Source organism: Triturus cristatus, chromosome 7 (genome assembly GCF_964204655.1).
Source record: "Triturus cristatus chromosome 7, aTriCri1.1, whole genome shotgun sequence".
Classification (NCBI taxonomy): domain Eukaryota; kingdom Metazoa; phylum Chordata; class Amphibia; order Caudata; family Salamandridae; genus Triturus; species Triturus cristatus.
Genome location: NC_140590.1, coordinates 813,759,608 through 813,780,214, shown reverse-complemented (window position 1 = coordinate 813,780,214; position 20,607 = coordinate 813,759,608). Strand labels below are relative to the sequence as shown.

At 45.2% G+C, this 20,607-nt stretch overlaps 1 protein-coding gene across 8 annotated transcripts in view; it reads right to left on the bottom strand.

The window, feature by feature from the left end:
• The window catches only part of TNIP1 (TNFAIP3 interacting protein 1), a 221,398-nt gene that overhangs the window by 69,133 nt on the left and 131,658 nt on the right, over window positions 1-20,607 (bottom strand). For 4 of the 8 annotated variants that reach the window (XM_085617685.1, XM_085617688.1, XM_085617686.1 and 1 more), the window contains exons 11-13: window positions 4,023-4,154; window positions 1,913-2,041; window positions 871-924 (exon numbers count right to left, since the gene is read on the bottom strand). In XM_085617685.1, coding sequence (XP_085473811.1) covers window positions 871-924; window positions 1,913-2,041; window positions 4,023-4,154 — 315 coding nt within the window. The remainder of the gene's footprint in view (window positions 1-870; window positions 925-1,912; window positions 2,042-4,022; window positions 4,155-20,607) is intronic. The other 4 variants (XM_085617687.1, XM_085617691.1, XM_085617689.1 and 1 more) reach the window with 1 other exon arrangement.

Here is a 20,607-nt window from a genome sequence, read left to right as displayed (position 1 = left end):
TGTACCTGCTGCACCCATGGGATCCGCAAACAGGACTGTGCCTGCTGTCCTCACTCAAGGAAAAGGGCTACCCTTCCGCCAGGATAGAAGAAGTGAGTCCGACTTCAAGGGCTAGGTGGCTGGTCTCCTGTTAAGCTTCAGGGCCAAAATAAAACTAAAGAAACCTGCACCTGTACGAACCTTCCAGGGGTGTCACCGGGCCATGAAGCCCATAGCTGCAGTGGAATCTGGTTCCTCCAAAAAAAGGACTCGCTTAACTGTAAGCAACAGCTGAACCTGCTGTAACCAGGAGACCAGTTAACCACGGGCAACTGTTCCTGCATTGGACTACCCTGCTGCATTGTGGACATTAGTCCTGAGGCCGGAGACAGCCCCTGAAGTTTGTGGTTCCCAGGAAGTCCCAGCAAACTAATTGAACTTCTTCAGCATACTTCATCCCCAGCATCATGGTAACTTCTTAGCTGGACAGCTTTAAAGGAGAAAAGTAAAGTGCCGCGATCTTTCCTGTTTATTGAGGTGGGTGGTGGGATAGTGGTTTTTCTTTGGAGCCTACATATCTTAAAGCGTTTCACTTTGAAGTTGGCAAGCCCTGCGTGGCCCGAAGATATTGCACTTTTCATTTGCGTTGCTCCATAACGATAATAATAATAACAACAAAAAGATTTAAACCTAGAGGAGAGAAGTACATTGAGGACCCAAAGGCTGCAGACTATGACAGGTAAAGTGTCCCCCCTGGAACCGAGTGGTCCCTGTGACTGGCCCGGCCCATGGTGGCTAGTACAAGAGGATTCTAACAGGCGGTTTTGCCAGTTTGCTACTATCCATTTCCAACAATTTATTTTATCTGAAAGGTTAAAGTATTTTACTTACTATAGAAAAATCATATCTCCGGTCCCCCTTGAAAGACATTTGTTGTTTTAGTGCCTAGTTCAAGATAAAAATACACTATTGTTATAAACTGATGTAGAGTTTTTATTGTGTTGTGTTTCTTACTTATTAACTGTCTGGGTACTTGTAACTGCTTTCACTTTTTCTTTTTTAATAAGCCTGACTGCTCCGATCCACCCCTACCCAGGACTGAAATAAGGATTATGTTAAAGAACCTAACTAGGCCTGACAGAGATTGTGACAGAACTGCATGACAAGATCTCACAACCACACAACATAATAATCCCCTTTCCTGTAACTCCTCTGTATGAATGCCTTTCGTTGTTACTCATCGGTCAAATATATATGCCCACACTTTATACTTTCTACATTATTTTACTGTGTGAACACTTTTGAGTACATAGCACAGTATCAGCTACGAAAGGTCTATTGCTTTAAACTGAAATATTGTAAATAAAGTGTTCCTAATCTATTACAACTGTAAAGGGCTTCTCAACTGGATCATCTGTTGACCTCCCAGCAATTAGCTAGCTTATTATACAAGTATATGACAAATGAGCCGATAGAGAACAACTGTCTGTCTATGTACATTACATAGGAATGAAGCAGGTGATGGACAAACAAGGCCCGAAGCAGACCACCATGGTCAGAGCACAGTCAGAGCAACACGGCAACGAAGGCTTTAGGCAACAGGGTGGTCACAGAGCGGATAAAGCAGACTGGGAGAAGAATGGTCACAAAGCACTGTTGGTAGAGAAGAGTCTGACAAACATTTAGTCTGGAAAAGGTTTGAAGAAGCACAGTGAGCAGATATTCCAGAATTGGAAACCTTAAGAAAGAAGGACAGGATGGTGCGCACAGCATGGCCATGAGTGGATTATTGGAGAAGGGTAAGAGAAGGAGGATGGGCAGAGTGGGCAGTAAAAGGCTGGAACCGCATGGTGTGCTGTGACTGGCTGGGGCAGTCGGTTACGCACATCATGAAGAGCAGTGGGATGAGGCAGGTGCACGGAGCACAATTCACCTTGTTGAGTCGCTGAATCTCCTTTTCCTGGTACTCCCGCTGCCTGCTGACAGGAGAGAGCTGGTCCTGCAGGAACCTGTTCTTCTGAATTAGTTCTTTAACTTCCTCCTCCAGTGCCTTTTTCTCGCCCTGGTGGAGCAAAAACACCTGCTGGTTAATGGTCCCCATGTTGATCTCTTTCCTTGTTATGTTCTTTCTGTGATGCCATATGCACCCATCCTCCTTCTGGGTTATTGTGTGTATGGATGAATGAATGATGGATTACCAAACAGTCAGGGTTGTCGTTCCCACGCTAAGATAATGTTCATCCCATAATGGTAGACACTGGTATGATAAGCTAAGGAACTAGTCTCATCATCCTCGTCACTAGCTGAACGCCCTCAGCAGCAATTAACTGTCCACAGGAGGAGTTGTGTGCACACCTCATAAGAGTCTTTTTAAATGCTCAATCACCCCAATAACAACCAGAAATCACCACCAGCATCTAGGACAGCATTGTCTTAGCTGATCGCATCATCTGCTTACTCTCCTGAGATCACAGAAGAGAAGGCCAGGGGAGAAAAAGTGATCTAAAAAACAGTCCTTTTTTTAACAAAACAATGCTAAATTAATTCATTTATAATCTTCCAGTTACCAGACCAAAAGACTCAAACGTCCACATTTTTCATTTTGAAAGTGTGCACAAGTCAAATGGGAAATGTGTTTTACTCTGGAAATATTCAGGAAGCAAAAGCACATCCTGCTCATATTACAATCTTTCCCATCAGGCGACATGGGTGTGCACTCTTACTAATCATTTGTTTGCTCTACTTTCATCACCCACATCCCTCAGTGTCCCTCACTATCCACTTTGATTGGAAATAAGTTCTTGGAAGAGCCTCTACCAGGTCACCAAGTAAATCCAACGCCAGGATGAGAATAAGTGTTCTCTTATGTACATATGGTAAGATCTGGCTGAATACAGCTGGCTACTAAGTGAGCCTACAGTGGTAACTACACTCACTACAAGCAACCCTGACAAATATCTGCTACATGAGCAAAGTCCAAGCAGCAGGCCACAGGAAATGTGTCCTCCCTTCTTTCGTAAATTGGCACATTAAGCCATCTTTGCATTTACAGATCTCCACATCACAATGCTTTCTATTTTGTTCGAGTTTCACTATTCTCCCATTTCTCCATCTTCAGGCTTCCTCTTCTGGTTCCTTTTCGTCTACTTATCTATCCACCCATGGAGCTCTGCTCTTCTCTCCATCGTTTCTCTTCATGATAATCTATGCCTCTCACCATCTTCTGCCCCCTTGACTCCTTGATTACCTCTACTCCTTAGCCCGCTACCTTTAGTATTCCACATTCTACTCATTCTTTCCCAGTTGGGCCTCCCGTATACCTCCTTTCAATTAATCTGATGATCCTTGGCTCACTTTGCATCGTCTGCTTTTCTCATCTCACACTCCTAGTTTATCTTTATTTAGTCTTCTCATCTTTCCCTTCCTCTCTGGTCTCTGTCCACATGAACTGCCTACTTATCTCTTGGTCATTAGTCTTCTTAATCATTCTTTCATTTAATTAATCATTTCTTTCTTCCATTGTTTGTGCCCCAATCTCTTCCTTTTACCCTTCTCATTATGAGTTTCACATTTCTCTGTCTCTTTTTAGTATCCTCCTTCACCTCACTTACTCCCTTCTGCTCTCAAAACATCTCTGTAACCATATTTTCTAATATCACGGTCCTCCTTTGTTTCAGTATCACTTCTACTCTAGGGTCTCCCTAAATTTTCCACTAATTTCTATCGGCTCCTTCCTTTCCTTCTCCTCACCCTCCTTTTTATCCACTTCATTTGATGCACTCCTTATTCCACCCTCTTTGGTCTCCAGCCTATGTCTCACTACCCTCTTCTCATCACTCTCTAAATTTATCCTCTAAACTCTCTCAGCTTGCCTCTTTCTTCCACCCTAGATATGCTCTTATTGAGTCCCAGTCCTTGGCACTCGACTCAGAGTCTTCCTTTTTTCTCCTCGTTACACCCTTTTGGATCCCTCCTTTTCTTTCATCCTTCTCCATGCCTCTCTGCCATTTCTCTCACCCATCTCTCCCTGCTGGGCATCATACCTCTTCCGTTTCAATTTTGGACTTTGCTAGCAGCAGCTTGCGTTCAAAGTCGCACTGTTTTTGTTCCCGCTCTGCTTCCAAGTCAGCCACAAGCTTCTGAGAGTCCGCTAGCTTCTGCCGCAGGGTTGTGATCTGTTGGATAAGAAGACTAACATTACCTGAGGCATTGGTGTACCAGCAAAACATGCAGTCATCCCAAGTCCCATTCTCACACATCATGGTTAACGGAAGCTCGCACATATCTTGACTAAGATACAACGAAACTTTGAGCACTCCAAATAGATAGTTCCTACTGGTAGATAGACGTCATCTTCCTGTCCACGTGTGACATTACGCTTAGCGGAGATTTTAGCTAATTAGCTCATATATATTGTAAGGCTTTGCCATTAAGACACTACATAGGCATATCCACAGAGGAAGAGCTTAGTATATGACCCGTGATTCCAAGCTGGACTCATGGTCCACCCCAGTGTTACTACACATTTACCATTCAAATTACATCATGACGTGGGCCTGTCACTGCACACGTCATCATTACAGGCCTGAAATAACCCTCTTCCTCTGGGGTATCGTTGGAGCAGGGAGACCACTACTCCCATTTTGATTGTGTGCCATGACACACACATGGGTCATATACATTATATACATAGGTGTAAAAAAAAAAAAATTAAGAATTATTTTTAATAAGATATTATATTGGCGTGAATGTGTGTATATATATGAGCTCCACACAATCTCGTCGTAACGGGAAAGAAACTCGGACTCCAAAGTTGTATGCAGTTTCGTTTATTCGCACAAGTGCAAAACGACGCGTTTCGCCATTACGGCTTGGTCACGCTCGAATACACAAGAAATCACCATGGTAAATATACAAGTTCATTAAAAGACGGACTTGTCACAACAAGAGGACTTAATGTCGCTGTCGCGGCCATCTTGTAATGGTGGAGTGTGTAAAGTACAGGTGTTTGAAACCAGTATAACTATATACAGTGCAGTAAAATAGAGATCAAAATATTGTAAGATGCACAGTGAATGACAGCATGTTATTAAATTATATAAACATGTATAATCATGATTGAGTAAGATTAATGTCACATAATAGGTAGTAGAATACAACCCAATGCTGGCGTATTGCATATAATGAGGTAACTTGCCCAAGTGGGCCATCCCTAAAGGTGTAACCTCGATATCTGTCAATTCAATAAAGTTGCATCTCTCAATTCCGCCCGAGTGGGCTTACGAGCTTACTGGCAAACCGCTGAGGGTCAAAAAACCAAATTCTAGGTCAAAACACATATGATAGCCCCAATAAACAGCTAAATATTCTATTAAATATAAAGAGTCACTGTAATAAATACATCTTTCTTCCAAGAACAATATTCCTGTTGATTAAAGTTGTGACACCGTCTGAAATACAAATATAAAACTTTATAAAAACCTTGAAACAAGCTTGCTAGACAATATTCTTACATTATTCTTGCAAATGTATGGCTAATTCCTCGCTCATGTTTAACCCTTTCGGTGCGAGGCTTTCAAAATCCACAATGTAACGGGATTCTAGTTTTCTCAATGATAATTCTCTGTTTCCCCCTCTTACCCCCAAATCCACAGAGTCTATTACCACCATGCGAACCTTGGTCTCATCTTGAAAGTGTTGTTCCGAGAAGTGTCTCGCTATAGGATACAATTTATTGTTGTTACGTATAGCCCGTAAGTGTTCTAACACACGTTTTTTAGCTGTATGTTTCGTACTGCCCACATACCATTTTGCACATGGGCAGATAAGAACATACACACAGTGTGTCGTATTGCATGTCAGCTGTCTACTGATGGTAAATTCCCTTTTGGAATTCGGTACCTGCAATTTGTTGCAATCTATACTATTGCTACGTGCCTTGCACCTGCGACAACACTTGAAACCCACACTGTCAGAGTTAAAGTCACCATCCGTATCCGTGATGTAATTGTGGCTTAATTCATCTCCCAGGGACCGTCCCTTTCTGAACGTGATCTGGGGATTGCTACCTAAATCTTTTCTAAGGTGTTCATCAGTAAGTAGCACATGCCAGTGTTTGCGGAATATATTCCGTACTTCAGTTGCTTGTCCTGAAAAGGTGGTAATAAATCTTACATTTTCCTCTTTGGTTTCTTTGTGTTTGGGGTAGATAATTGGGGTTGTTTGGGGGCCCGTATATCACTGCTGGGGGAATATTATCTCAATAAACTGCCCCTTTACACATTTTTGGGCTTCATTTATGCTGCCCCACTCAGAGTGCGAGAGAGAAAATGGCGGCCGCCGCTTCCTGGTTTCGGCCGAATCGAATGTTTACTAAGATCTAAGAGCCAATCAGAATCGCGCTCGCGCACGTCACCGTACGCGTACGGTAAGCGCACCGTAAGCGCACCGTAAGCTGGCTCAGATATATATATTGATTTAAAGGCTATTTTCTCAGAATCTACTGAACAGATTTACACCAAACCTACAAAAGGCACTTCCTTGACCTGAGGACTACCTCTCTGCCAAATTTCAAGTAATTCTGTTCAGCCGTTCGGGCTGTAGCTGTGTCTAAAGGTCCTATGGAAAAATGCATGGGAAAAACGCGTTTTGGGACCCCCCTTTTATCTCAGCCCCCGCTTGACGAATCCCCCCGAGACTTTTAGGGTAGGAGCGGAGCGTAGCGCCCCACCTATTTTGAAAAATTCGCGAGGATTCGTCGACCGGCACAAAAGTTATTCAAAATAGAATGTTGCGGATTTCCTATGGAAACGTGGTCCTAACTATAACTACCTACTGGCGACCGCCAGTAGGTAATATATACCAAACGACTTCCTGACGTGAGGGGCGCCACAGCCTCTCGGGTCGGGACCCAACCAGGTGCACCAGACACCTTAAATATTCCAAAAGAAAACATGTACTATTTCGTAACATGATGCAGGCCACACCATCAGTGCTTCGCAAAATCCTTTATCTTAAGGCAAACTGAAGGCATAACGCGTTTCAACTCAAACGAGTCTTTGTCAAATGCTCATACTCATTGGGCAAGTTCATTGGTTCTTTTAAATGTTCAAAGCTGTAAACATTGAGAACGGACTGATAGCCCACATGTTAGATTTAAAGCAGCAGTGAAAAGCATTTCTCGAGTCTTAGATAAATAAACTTTGGCTTTGATGAAAAATATTCTTTTCAATTTTCTTCGTAAATTCATCTTTTATAAATAAAGTATTTTCAATATACCATCATCAAATGCCTTAAATTTCTTTGTTTAGTAGTCATCTCGACCACAACTACCATAATACTCCATTCCTGTTGCTCAAGCATCTTCAGTCATTTATAATTAGTTCCCAATTCAACCAAGTTTGTTTTTCACTTTGTGCCTTATAATTTAATCGCGCATTCACAGAAAAGTTCCATATACTGGCAAAGGTCACTTTAACAAAAACAGAACCGCTCCAACTCCATTCTTAATGAATTCGTACTTGCCTCGGAAACAATGTTCATGGAAGCACTGTGTGCAGATGACATGCATACTCCCAACGCTGGCTGATTAAAAGTCCACTTTCCAAAATAGAAGCGGGCCTCTTCACAGTGGCCCTGCCATCAATACTCTGTTAATGTTCCCATCTCCAGCCAGCGAGTGCTCACGTTCACAGAAGCACAGAAATCCAACTGCAAACCCTGGCTGATTCCAAGTCCATTTCTTAGAATAGAAGCGGGCCTCTCAACGATGGCCCTGCCATCAATACTCTATTAATGTTCAATTCTTCAGCCGGTGGGCGCTCCTTTACCATAAACTCCAAACGACTTCCTGACGTGAGGGGCGCCACAGCCTCTCGGGTCGGGCCCAACCAGGTGCGCCAGACACCTTAAATATTCCAAAAGAAAACATGTACTATTTCGTAACATGATGCAGGCCACACCATCAGTGCTTCGCAAAATCCTTTATCTTAAGGCAAACAGAAGGCATAACGCGTTTCAACTCAAACGAGTCTTTGTCAAATGCTCATATTCATTGGGCAAGTTCATTGGTTCTTTTAAATGTTCAAAGCTGTAAACATTGAGAACGGACTGATAGCCCACATGTTAGATTTAAAGCAGCAGTGAAAAGCATTTCTCGAGTTTTAGATAAATAAACTTTGGCTTTGATGAAAAATATTCTTTTCAATTTTCCTCGTAAATTCCTCTTTTATAAATAAAGTATTTTCAATATACCATCATCAAATACCTTAAATTTCTTTGTTTAGTAGTCATCTCGACCACAACTACCATAATGCTCCATTCCTGTTGCTCAAGCATCTTCAGTCATTTATAATTAGTTCCCAATTCAACTTTAAGTTTGTTTTTCACTTTGTGCGTTATAATTCAATCGCGCATTCACGGAAAAGTTCCATATACTGGCAAAGGTCACTTTAACAAAAACAGAACCGCTCCAACTCCGTTCTTAATGAATTCGTACTTGCCTCGGAAACAATGTGTATACACTGAAAAAACCATAGGTTTCAGACCGGATATAGTTAGGAATTAGCATTTAAAAAAACCTTAGAAATTCACTGAAAAAACAATAGGTTTTAGGGGTGTTATAGTTAGCTAGACATTTCACTCTAACAAAATCATTGAAATTCCTCCGATATAGTTAGTTGTACTAACTACATCTCGCGTGCCCGCAATCCACTGCTGACGATGTCACATATTACATCATTCATGACATGGTCAGTGACATCACTGATGACATCTCAAATGACATCACTGATGACATCATCCATGTGACAATCCGATACACCTCATCATACACTAGTATAACCTTTCATCACTCACTCTAAAATACAGAGTGCCAGATTTAAAACCATTGACACACCAATACAAGTTTTCTAAACACCCACTCAGTGCTTTGCTTCATTGAAGCGAGAGCAGGTTTCCCTGCTCTTGCTTCAATGATGCAAAGCAGTTTGCAATGACAGGGCGGGAGCCGCGAGGCTCCCGCCCTGTCATTGCAAACTACAGTGTCCCGGGGGTGGGCACCCCGGGACACTGCAAGAGCTGGCCCTGGGGGGTGGCGGTCCCCAGGGCCTATACTAGGCTACAGGAGGGGGGCCGCGCAGCCCCCTCCCACATTTTGAAGTTGCCCCGGGGGGTGGCGGTCCCCGGGGCTGGGGGGGCCTGAGAGCCTCCCCACACCAAATGTTTTGAAGCCCCGGGGGTGGCGGTCCCCGGGGCTGGGGGGGCCTGAGAGCCCCACAGCCATTTTAAAGAAGCCCGGGGGGTGGCGGTCCCCGGGGCTGTGGGGGGCCATAAGCCCCCCGCCTATATTATGTTAGAACCCCGGGGGTGGTGGTACCTGGGACAGTGTGGGGGGCTTGGGACCCCCCCACACTTAATTTTTCATTACGCCCCCGGGGGCAAATTTGCATATTTAGCGCTGGAGCCCGCGCTGGATTTTTTTTTCTATTGGCAGGATGCGCGCATACAGCGCGCACACTCCAGTTTTTTTTTTTTTTAATTTTTTTTTTGGGGCCTTGGGGGTCCTTGTGGGACCCCCTGAGCAGGCCTAGGGGGTCAGAGTGTTTCTACCCTGCCCCCTTTTCACGTTTTGTGATTTTTTTTGGGGGGGGGGGGGGTTTCTTGTGCCTCAGTTCTACTGCTGCCAACACTTCCTGATTCAGAGTGTTGGCAGCCAATTAAAATTCAGCTTGTGATCGGGAGGGTGCACGGATCCTCCGAAGCCGTAGATATATATGTACTTTTAACTGTAATTTTCTCAGGAACTACTGAACGGATTTACACCATTTAAGCAAAAGGCACGAGTCTGAACTGAGGACTACCTCTTTGCCAAATTTGGTGTAATTCCGTTCAGCAGTTCGGGCTGTAGCTGCGGCTAAAGGTCCTATGGGAAAATGCATGGGGAAAATGCGTTTTGGGACCCCCCTTTTTTCTCGGCCCCCGCTTGACGAATCACCGTGAAACTTTCAGGATAGGAGCGGACCGGAGCTGGCCAAAAGTTTGGAAAATTTTGCGAAGATTCGTCAATAGGCGCCAAAGTTATTCCAAATAGAATGTTGCGGATATCCTATGGAAAATAGGTCCTAACTATATCTACCTACTGGCGACCGCCAGTAGGTATTAAAATATGTATCCGCAGTCATCGCAGCTCAACAAGGGAGAGAAGAAAGGAGACTTCAGCTCCCATGACTGTTTGCATGACCAGAGCAATGTTATACGCAAGCTCATGTTGCACATTAGGGATTAACGCCAAGACAGTCTCCTCATCAAGCCCAACCACCTTTTCATAAATTTTGTGTCATGCTATCTTTAATTTTGTGTAAAGTCTCCATTTGGCAGACTCATTTTTTAGGTCTCGCCTACGCAGCGTGCATGCGCTGCTTAGGAGGTCCTTTAGCCATCGCTCTGCTCATTTTCAAGCACACACTCGTGCTTGTGGCGGCATCCACCTTGCGGGAGCGAGCAGGGGCGCGCCACAAGCACGAGTGCAGTGCTTGAAAAGTGAAGCCTGCGCACGCACGCATGCACCACTTCCGGGCTTGTTTTCTTGGCCTCTTCTCCCCGTCCCAGAGCGCGGCAATGCTCCTTTCTTTCTTGGCCTCTTCTCCCTGTCTTGGACTGCGGCCATGCCCTTTTCTTTACTGGCCTCTTACCCCGGTCTCTGAGATCACTCATCTCGGACATTTTTCCCCCATTTACTCAGCAGTTCGCTGGCTAGCCCTGTCTAGAGGCTCTCTTGCGCTCTGTGCTCTCCTCCCTTCCCCCTCTCTTTCCCTCCCTCGCGTGCCTGGCAGAGTTCACTCACGCGCCCACACAGTTATTTTCCAACTCCGAGTCCTTTAATACGCACCTCTCCATTTCCTTCCAACCGTTTCTCACCCATCTCACACATCCTTGGCTCGCATAAGGGCCACTTCCACTCTGTTGTTTTTTCCCCACCCTCCTACTCTCACTCATTCACTATTTCCATAGATCCATCTTCCACAGTCTCACGCGCCCTTTGGAGAGTACATTGGTATAGCCCTATTCGCAACCAGTTTCCTCTCTCAAGTCTCCTCCTGCACCTCACTCATTGTCTCACCCTACTTGCTTCTGGTATCACACAACATTGCCAGAGTTTCGTCTCCACCCTCTGTTTCTCCTCTTCAATTTCCATCTCATTCTTTGTTTTCTTTCCTCACGTTTCCTTTCTCTTTCATTGTCTCACACACGGCTCACAGAATTCTTTTCCCGCCCACTCCGTTCCCTTCTCACTCTCCCCTTTTCTCTCTTTTCCACTCACACACGGTTCATCTCCCTTCCCTTCTCTCCCACTGTCTCACACTTGGCTCACATTTCTTTCCTTCGCTTCCACTGTTTCATACATTGCTCACCTCCCTTTTCTCTTTGTTCCATGGTCTTACACACCCACACTCCGTGTTCTTTTTTTCACACCCTTATTATATCACTGTCATTCTGTTTCCACTATTTCATATTTTCCCTCTTCCAATGTCTCACGCGTGTCTCACCTCCCTTTCCTTCTATTCCACAGTCTCACACACAGCTCACAGAGTTTTTCCCGCCCTATATTATGCCCCAATCATTTTATTCTCACTTTTCCATTTTCTTTCCTCTCTCTTCCATTGTTTCGCACACGGTTCACCTCCGTTTCCTTCTCTGCCAGTCTCACACACGGCTCACAGAATTCTTTTTTTCCGCCCTCTGTTATGCCCCTCCCATTCTCAGCTTTCTCGCCTTTCTATCCCCTCTCTTCCGCTGCCTCAAACATGGCTTGCAGAGATCTTTTCCCTGCCCTTTATTTCCCCTTCTCTACTTGTCTCTCCAACCATTCTTTTCCTTCTAGGGTCTCACGCCCCATTTTCAGAGTTCCACTTATAAACACTTTCTTTCCCTCTCCTTGTGTGTCTCCGCACTTCTCTTCTGGTCTCACACATCATTGTCAGAGTTCTTTCCCACGGAGCTTCCGCTCTTCTTCTCTCATTGTTTATTCTCCCATCTGTTTTCTACTCTCACAAACCATTGGCAGAGCTCTTTCCTCGCCCTATTTCTCTTCGCCCTTGCACTGATTTCCTCCTTCCACACATTAATTGGCATAGTTTTATTTCCACTCTCTGTTGGTCCACTCGCCCATCATTTTCTCGCTCTTCCTCCTTTTTTCACCTACTTTTCATGTACCGGTCTCACACATGCCTCACAGTTCCTTCCCCACACTGTTTCTCTTCTCTTCTCCCTCTCCCTACCTTTCCTCTATCTTCCACAGTCTCACACACCCCTTGCAGTTCTTTTCCCACACTGTGTCGCTTCTTTGTTTCATATAGTCTCCCCTTTCCTCTATCTTCCAAAAGTCTCATACACACTTCGCAGTTCCTTTCCCTCATAGTTTCTCTTTACTCTCTAATATTGTCTAGCCACCCTTTCCTCAATCTTCCACCGTCTCACACATTTATCTCACTTCCAAAGTCTCTCACATGGGTTTTTATCATGGCTCTGTTCCCAGACTGATTCCTGTCTCCCTCTCACACGGTCTCTCTGACCTTTCTTCTCTCTTCCACAATCTCACACATCCCTTATAGTTCCTTCCCCACGCTGTTTCTCCTCTACCTCACTCTAGACTGCAGCCTCCCTCTCTGAACTCAAACAAGTAGGCCACGCCTGCTAAAATCATATATATGAAAAAATACATAAAACTTTGTTGAATTTGAACTAAACAGCCCCGCCCACTTTTGGATTCTGTTTTAACCAATCTTTGATTCTCCAGGTAAGAAGAAGCATACATTTTCTGATACTGCACTGTGGCTTACTGCTAAAATTATTCGGCGTGACGTTTTCCGTATTCATATCATCTTGCATTCCTCCAACCCATTCAGCAACAGAATTGCTTCAGGGAAGGGAGTGACTGCATGATGACTCCCCGTAGGAAAGATGATTTCTTAACCTTAGCAGTTTACAATGGTAAGCACCAGGACTGTGTTGTTAGATTAACACAGAAGAATAGCTTTCTTGATTGGGTGTGAAATGAACCACAGATTGAACAGCTAGCAACAAAACACGCATTGGCTTAGCAAATAGGTCTCGCCTTTGGGACCTTAGAAGTGTTTAGCCATGCAACAGTTGTTGTTGCACCAAGGATATTGTGCTGCATAACTAAATACTTATAAGGTCCCATAGGCGAAACCTATTGGCTATGCCAATGATTGTTTTAATGAGCCCTGAGCAACCATGCCCGACGAGACAATGAAGGAAGGTGACTTCATCTCCCATGATTCCCAGGCCAGCGCTTATTGTGTGACACACCGACCCAGCCTGGAGTCAGACCAATGCGCTGTGCTAGAGGATTTTTATTTCCTCCCCGGCACCGGTGCAGACCAGGCCCTCCCCGAAGAGAACAACTGCATTGCGTTTAATGATGCAGCAGCAACAGGAGCCTTCAATTATCCAATTTTCTCAGAAAACCTGAAAATTCCGACAGGACCTGGGGACTATTTAGACTGCTCAGCAGTAGCACATACCTGGGAAAAAGAGGGGGGGGAGCAGAGGCTGGTAGGTCTCATAATGGTTTGGGACCCTTGAAGAAGTGTCTTATCTTTCGTGTACCGCATGCCTTGCACTGCTATAGTTCAAATAGGTCTCTCAAATTGCTGCTTTAAAACTATGACCACTCCATTTCATCCATATATCATGCCTCTGTTTGACAGTAGTTTTTTTTAATGCCCTTCTTTTAGAGTCTGACTACAGGTCGCCCACTCCTGTCCCCTTGGCGACATTCATCTCCAGCACTTGGGGTGAGTGACTTGCAAATCAGTGCCTAAAGGTAACGTGTATAAATGGACATCTCTAGCTGAATGCTACGCTGGCTTAAAACCCACAGATAGGGTCATGTATGATGGTCTAACATAACTATGTCACTTTTACAGAGCCATTCTCCACCAGCATGATTTTGGCACCATTCTTGATATATATGTGTGAGTACTAGTCAGTGTAATACTAATGTGAATACATTCTGTGACATGCAAATTAGCATGCAAATAGGGTACAAGTGCATGTCATGAATGTTGTAGTGCATGATAGCAAAGATCCTCCAAAAATGTTTTATCAAGAGGTACAACCCTAAGAGGCAAGTATTACACGCTCCGTGCATGCTTGGAGTAATCAGCATGCCGCACAAAAACAACACGTAAGACACATCATTGGGGGAGTGACATATTTACAAACCAACGCTGATGAAAGCTCGGGCCTTCTTAGGCTGTTAGTATAGGGCTGAAACATGTTGGTGAATTAGGGTCAGAGGACCATCACATCCTAATAAACCCATACAGTCTTTGTTTTTGACCTTCCCATCCACCCCACTAATAAAGGGATAACCTTGAGAGTGGAAGAGAACATTTTATCTTTAAAGTTACACCCCCTAACTAACAATCTTCAGAAGAGCTCCCTGGAATATGGTCGAGCCTACCTTTAGAAGTCAGGGTGAACCGGATTATGAAGCATGCCACTAGTAGAGTTGGTGAGGGTTGTATAAAAAATGGTTTCTTTCCTACTCCAGTTGGAGTAGTGTATAGGTTTGGCACAAAACACAATACCCCCTCTTTTTCACTGTGGATGTGTCTGAACTCCAGAAGGCATACTCTTTGATTATTAGTATTTATATCGGGAGGGCGAATCCCTTCTGTTAGAAATTGGATTTTTGGTAGGTTAGGGCATGTGCCAAAGCCAGGCAGAAACCACCACTCTAGTTAGGATAAGGGAGTTATATTCCGAAAATAACCCCTGTTCACCCCCTTGGTAGCTTGGCACAAGCAGTCAAGCTTATCTTAGAGGCAGCGTGTAAAGCATTTGCACATAACCAACAGTAATACAGTGTGAGCACTACAAAAGGACACCACACCAGTTTAGAAAAATATCCAATATTTTCATATACTTAAGACAAGACCAAAAACGATAAAAATCCACAATACAGTACTTAGAAATCTTCAGTTCTCAAAACATGCTTGAAAAATAGTTCCTTGATGTCAATAGCTTCGTCCAGAGCTATCACGGCATCGTGAGCAAACAAATCCAAACAGTTCTGGGGGACCGTGGCGTCGCGGGCCAGCTACGGTGTCGGGAAGACCCGCAAACAGTACCTTTTAGAAATGCAGGGCGTCGGCGACCTCTGGTTGAGCTTCCGAAAGCACGGCGTCCGCAGGCGTCGGTTCCGGGGGTCGGCAGGCATCGGGCGGTGCGAAGTACAGCGGTGCAGCATGCGGTGCCCTCAGGTCGCGGTGCGAGCAGCGGCTCGGTGGCGGCATCAGATAGTGTCATCGGTGAGACCAGGGTCGCGGTGCGAAGTGAATGCGGTGCTCATCGCGGTGCTGGTAGGTTGCGGTGCAAGCAGCGGCGGCGTCGTTGCTGAAGCTCTGTTGTCGGCTGACGAACTGGAGTCGCTGGCGTCGGTAGGCCAAGGCTGCGGTGCGGGATGAGGGTGCTGCATCATGTAACTTTATGAGCAGTGCCCTCGAACCACGGTGCAAGCAGCGGTGTAGATTTCGGCGTGGAGCGTCGTCGTCGGGGTACCAAGATGTCGTCGTGAAACGAGGCGGTGCGGAGTGCGGTGCCCACAGGTCGCTGTGCGAGCAGCGGCTCGCTGGCGGCATCAGCAGGTGTCGTGAGACCGGGGTCACGGGGCGGCATTGTGGCGGTGCCCTCTGCAGTGCCTTCAGGACACGGAGTGGGCAACGTCGTCGTCGACGTAGTCGGGTTGCTTCTTCTTCTGTTACAGCACAGAACACACAGTCCCAGTGCTAATGGCAGAAGAACTTGAAGTCTCTGCTGTTTCTGAGACTTCTTGAACAGGGGGCAAGCTCTACCTCAAGCCCTTGGAGAAACTCACAAAAGCAGATTGCAGAAAGTTCAGTCCTGTCCTTCCACTGCCCAAGACAGAAGCAGCCACTGCAGGCCAACACAGCCAAGCACACAGCAAAGTGGTAGTTCCTCCTCACAGCTTCTCCAGCTCTTCTTCTTGGTCCAAAAGAGTTCTAAAGTTCAGGGGTCTGGGCCCCAATATTTATATCCCAAAATCCTTTGATCTCTTAGGCAGAGAGTGTCGGTGCCCAGCCAAAACCAGTTCTGCCTTCTCTGGTGTGGCCTAGTGGCAGGAGTGGAGACGGCATTGTCAGCTGCAGACCAGGCCCATTCAGGTGCAAGGAAATCTCCTCTCCCCTACTCTAAATGCAGCCCAGATCTATTCAGCCCTTTCCTGACCCACCTAGACTATCCGGAGCCACTCCTGCTTCCCAGCCCTCTGTCATCCAAAACCTAAACAGTAAATCCACATTCTAGCAGAGGTAAACTGGATGACTAAGCAAGAAAATACCTACTTTCTAAAAGTGGTATTTTCAAACACAGAATGTAAAAATCACCTTCACTAAAAGATGTATCTTTAGATTCTGAGTTCAGGCATACTAAATTTTATTTTCCTACCTAATTCCCCAGGCCAGTTATGTTAACAAGATGTTATAAACAAACTCCTGATTCTGTCCTATGGGGAACAGGTAGCCTTGCAATAGTGAAAAACGAGATCGGCAGCAATTCACTATCAGGACATGCCATACACACCAGGGCATGTCCTACCTTTCACAAACACTGCACCCTGCCCACAGGGTCCCTTGGGCCTACCTTAGGGGTGGCTGACATGTACTTAAAGGGAAGGGTAGGGCCTGGCAAGTGGGTGCACTTGCCAACTAGACATGGCAGTACCAGACTGCACACAGGCTCTGCAATGGCCGGCCAGAGTCACATTTATGTTTGTGTGGGTGGCACAATCTAGTGCTGCAGCCCACCAACAGCATTTGATTTACAGGCCCTGGCACACGCAGTGCACTTTGCTAGGGACTGACACATAAATCAAATAGGCCAATCATGGAAACCCCAATCCATAACACATTTCACTGAGAGCGTATGCACTTTAGCACTGATTAGCAGAGGTAAAGTATCCAGAATCCTAAAACCAAAACAAACAGGTGAGGAAAAAATAGGAGGAAGAAGCAAAATTATTGGGGATAACCTGGCAAAAAGGGCCATTTCCAACACCTTCATTCTCTTTTAAGAGAACCCCTCTACCCTTTAAGGCAGAGGTCTTCAAACTAGGGGGCGGGCCTCCCTAGGGGGGCCTCAAGTGATCCTAGGGGGGGGCACCAGGCTCTGACCTAAAGAAACATTAAGCTGAAAGTAATGCTTTATTTTTAAGCAATCATGTATTAGGTTTTATTTTTAAAACAGAAACAGAATTTACCTGCAATATTTAAATATGTTTTGTGTTTAACTAAGTCAAGACATATCTAAAAATTGCCATCTTATTAGAATAATTGTGAAGGGGGGGGGGCCTGATTAATTAGATTTTTTCACTGGGGGGGGGGGGGGGGGAGGGGCGTGGCATTAAAAAGTTTGAAGACCACTGCTTTAAGGGCTGTAAAGTTCCCTTACCTTTAGTCCTAAACGTTTTGATCAGATATTGGTTTATCAGAGTAAAAAGTTTGGGGAAAATCTCTTCATTGCAGTTGATTTGGCCAAAGAATATTATTGGGCATTTGGATTAGGAATTTTGTGGTAGTTTTTATCAGTTAACGTCTTTCATTTCTGATTCGGTTAAAGTAATATACCAGGTAGGCCATAGTATTGTTGCAATATGGTGTTTACATTGAATTAGCGTACTGATTTTGAGTTTGGCAGTTTTGGCAGTAGAGTACTGCATCACAAACGCGATAGATATCCCATCCACCTTATTACAAGTGTTATATAATATAATAAACTTGTAATAAGGCAGACAATAAAAGGTACATTTGTTATCTTTGTGACAGAGTAACCGGTTGGCTAAACTATAAGTCAGGCCCTAGGTCTTTGCAACTTCGGTCTTAGATCAGTGCTTTGCAAGTTTTCGATCCATACTTTTTCTAATTCACTAGGTCTGTTATGAAGTACCTGTATGACCCTTTGGTGCAGTGTCACAAAAGACATGGCATGGCCAGAGAGAAAACTAACGGTTTAGAGGTCTGTACTGAATAACCCCGATGTGTGGGTTAGCTTGTTATGTGGTGTGGTTCTTGTACCTTATAACGCTAGGTCGGAACCTGGCAAACGTGTGGTTGAAAGAGGTGAGCAGAACTATTAGAAGGTTTTGCACACCCACGTTGTAAGTGTACAGCAGGACAAATGTGTAACAGCCATGCGAGGATGCAATATAACTAGAAAAACATAGCATCTCTAGGTGTTATGCTCTTTAACGGAGGAATATGTGCCCTTTTAAACCAGATGTTTAAGCCACTAGGCTAGAGTCTGCTGGTGTGAGACTTGGCTAAGAATCTCCCCAAGGTGCTGGCAAAATCCTTCTGCTACCTCCACACACCTGTACTCTCAGAAGAGAGGAGGTAGCTGAACTCTCACGCAAGGGTACATATGTATAAATATGATAGGCCAGCATGTGTGTTAGCCTTCAAGCTTTCTACAAACAGCCCTTCCATTTGGACAATTAGCCCTAAAATACCTATTTGCAGAACCAATGTTACCATCCCCAGTTGTCTTTTCTTCCTTTGCAAACATTCTGCAGATGTAGAATGGGGGACATTCCGTAAGTGCCAGTATGTTACGGTTATGGTAACAGGTCTACTGCTAGTCCTACTCTCTCTATTCACCACAAAGCACCATCTATGAATGAATGAATGAAACATTATTTATATTGCGCAGCTATGCCCAATGGGCGTCAAGGCGCCTAATCCAAATAAAGACTGTGAGCGAAAAGAAACAGAGCCTACTGGTAAGCATTGATAAAGAGCCAGGTTTTCAATGACTTCCTAAAGAGGTCAAGGGAGGGCAGTGTTTTGATTTCCAGGGGGAGTGAATTCCACATCAGAGGAGCCAGTATGGAAAAAGCTTTGCTCCCCCATCTAGCCTTCTTGGCTCTGGGAATTACCAGTTGATTAAGCTCACTGGATCGGAGACATCTACTCGGAACGTATCTAGAGAGAAGTGATCCAAGGGCATCAGCCGGGCCTGCAGTTAAAGCCTTATATGTAAGGCAGAGGAGTTTAAAAGTGATCCTTGAGGAGATGGGGAGCCAGTGGAGGTTCTTCCTTGCTAAGATCATCGAGGCCAGCCAGGGCAAAGCGAGAGCAAACCGCGCTGCCGCGTTTTGTATGACCTGCAAACGCTGAAGCAGGCCCTTGTTGGCCCCGGCGTACACTGAGTTGCAGTAATCAAGCCTTGAGCCAACAAGGGCGATCACCACCTGTTTCCGTGCCTGAGGGGACAAGTAGTGTACGATTCTTTTCAAGGTCTTGATGACTCCCCAACAGGTAGCCACCGTTCTGTTGACCTGAAGCTCCATGGAGAGCTGGGTGTCGAAGATGACGCCTAGGTTCCTGGCAGATTGTGTTGGTGTTGGGCAGCTACCTAAAGAAGGAGGCCACCAATCATGTGACCATATGCCCTGGTCCTTGCCAAAGACCAGGACCTCTGTCTTGTCCCCGTTCAACTTTAGGGAGTTGGCAATCATCCACTCTGCAACAAGTTGCATGCAGGCCCTAAAGTTAGAAGCGGTTTCACCCACAGAGTGAGTCAGGGATACCATAATCTGCGTGTCGTCGGCATACGACACTACCTCCATCCCCTGAGATCTTACTAGTCTTGCAAGTGGGGCCACGTAGATGTTAAACAGGGTCGGACTCAATGCCGACCCCTGTGGCACCCCACATTGCAAAGACTTAGCGGGGGAGAGGTATTCACCTAGCATGACACGCTGCTCTCGTTGTTGAAGAAAGGAGCTCAGGAGACTGAGTGCCGGTCCTTCTACCCCTGCCTCCCTTAACCTAGTTGTTAAAGTAAGGGGAGACAGGGTGTCAAATGCTGCTGAAAGATCCAGCAGCACCAGTACGGTGGTTAGACCCAAATCCACTTTTCTGCGGATGTTGTCCATGACTTTCGTCAAAGCAGACTCCGTGCTATGCAGCTTTCTAAAGCCATGTTGGGACCCGTCCAAGAAACCAGAGCTCAAGCTCATTTGAGCTATGAATTGTCATAGTAAGTGTCAGAGGTATGCAATGGAGAGGCGGCATGTAGGTGAGACGGGTATGCATCTTTGGCTACAATAGAGCAGTTTTACCGCATATTTTGTTACATCAATAGAGCTGCACTGTTCCCAGCTATGAATGGAGAAATTTATTTTATAAAATAACCAAGTTACTACAAGACCTAAGTATTTTTATTTTAATCCTGCTGTAGTATTTCCTATTGTTAAATAGTTGCTTGTTTCCATTAACTCAAGAAATACTCTTTCCAAAATGTGAAATGAATACAAACTCATCTGTAAGCAGTCAAAGCAATTTTCCAGGTTGTAAGGGATCATACAACACAATCCAGTACGGTACACTGCTTTTCCCCTTTCTTCATGGTCAAATGCTAGAGTAATGGAGGACGTCAGAGAAAAGGTATGTGCACCAATTCCCTTCGCTTACACGGCTTTCCTAGAGACTCAAGTTATTGAGTGCTTTGGTTGGAAGGTGCTGTGGAGGTCGGCAGAATGTGCTTGATCATTAGATGCTATTAAGCGAATAAGGACTG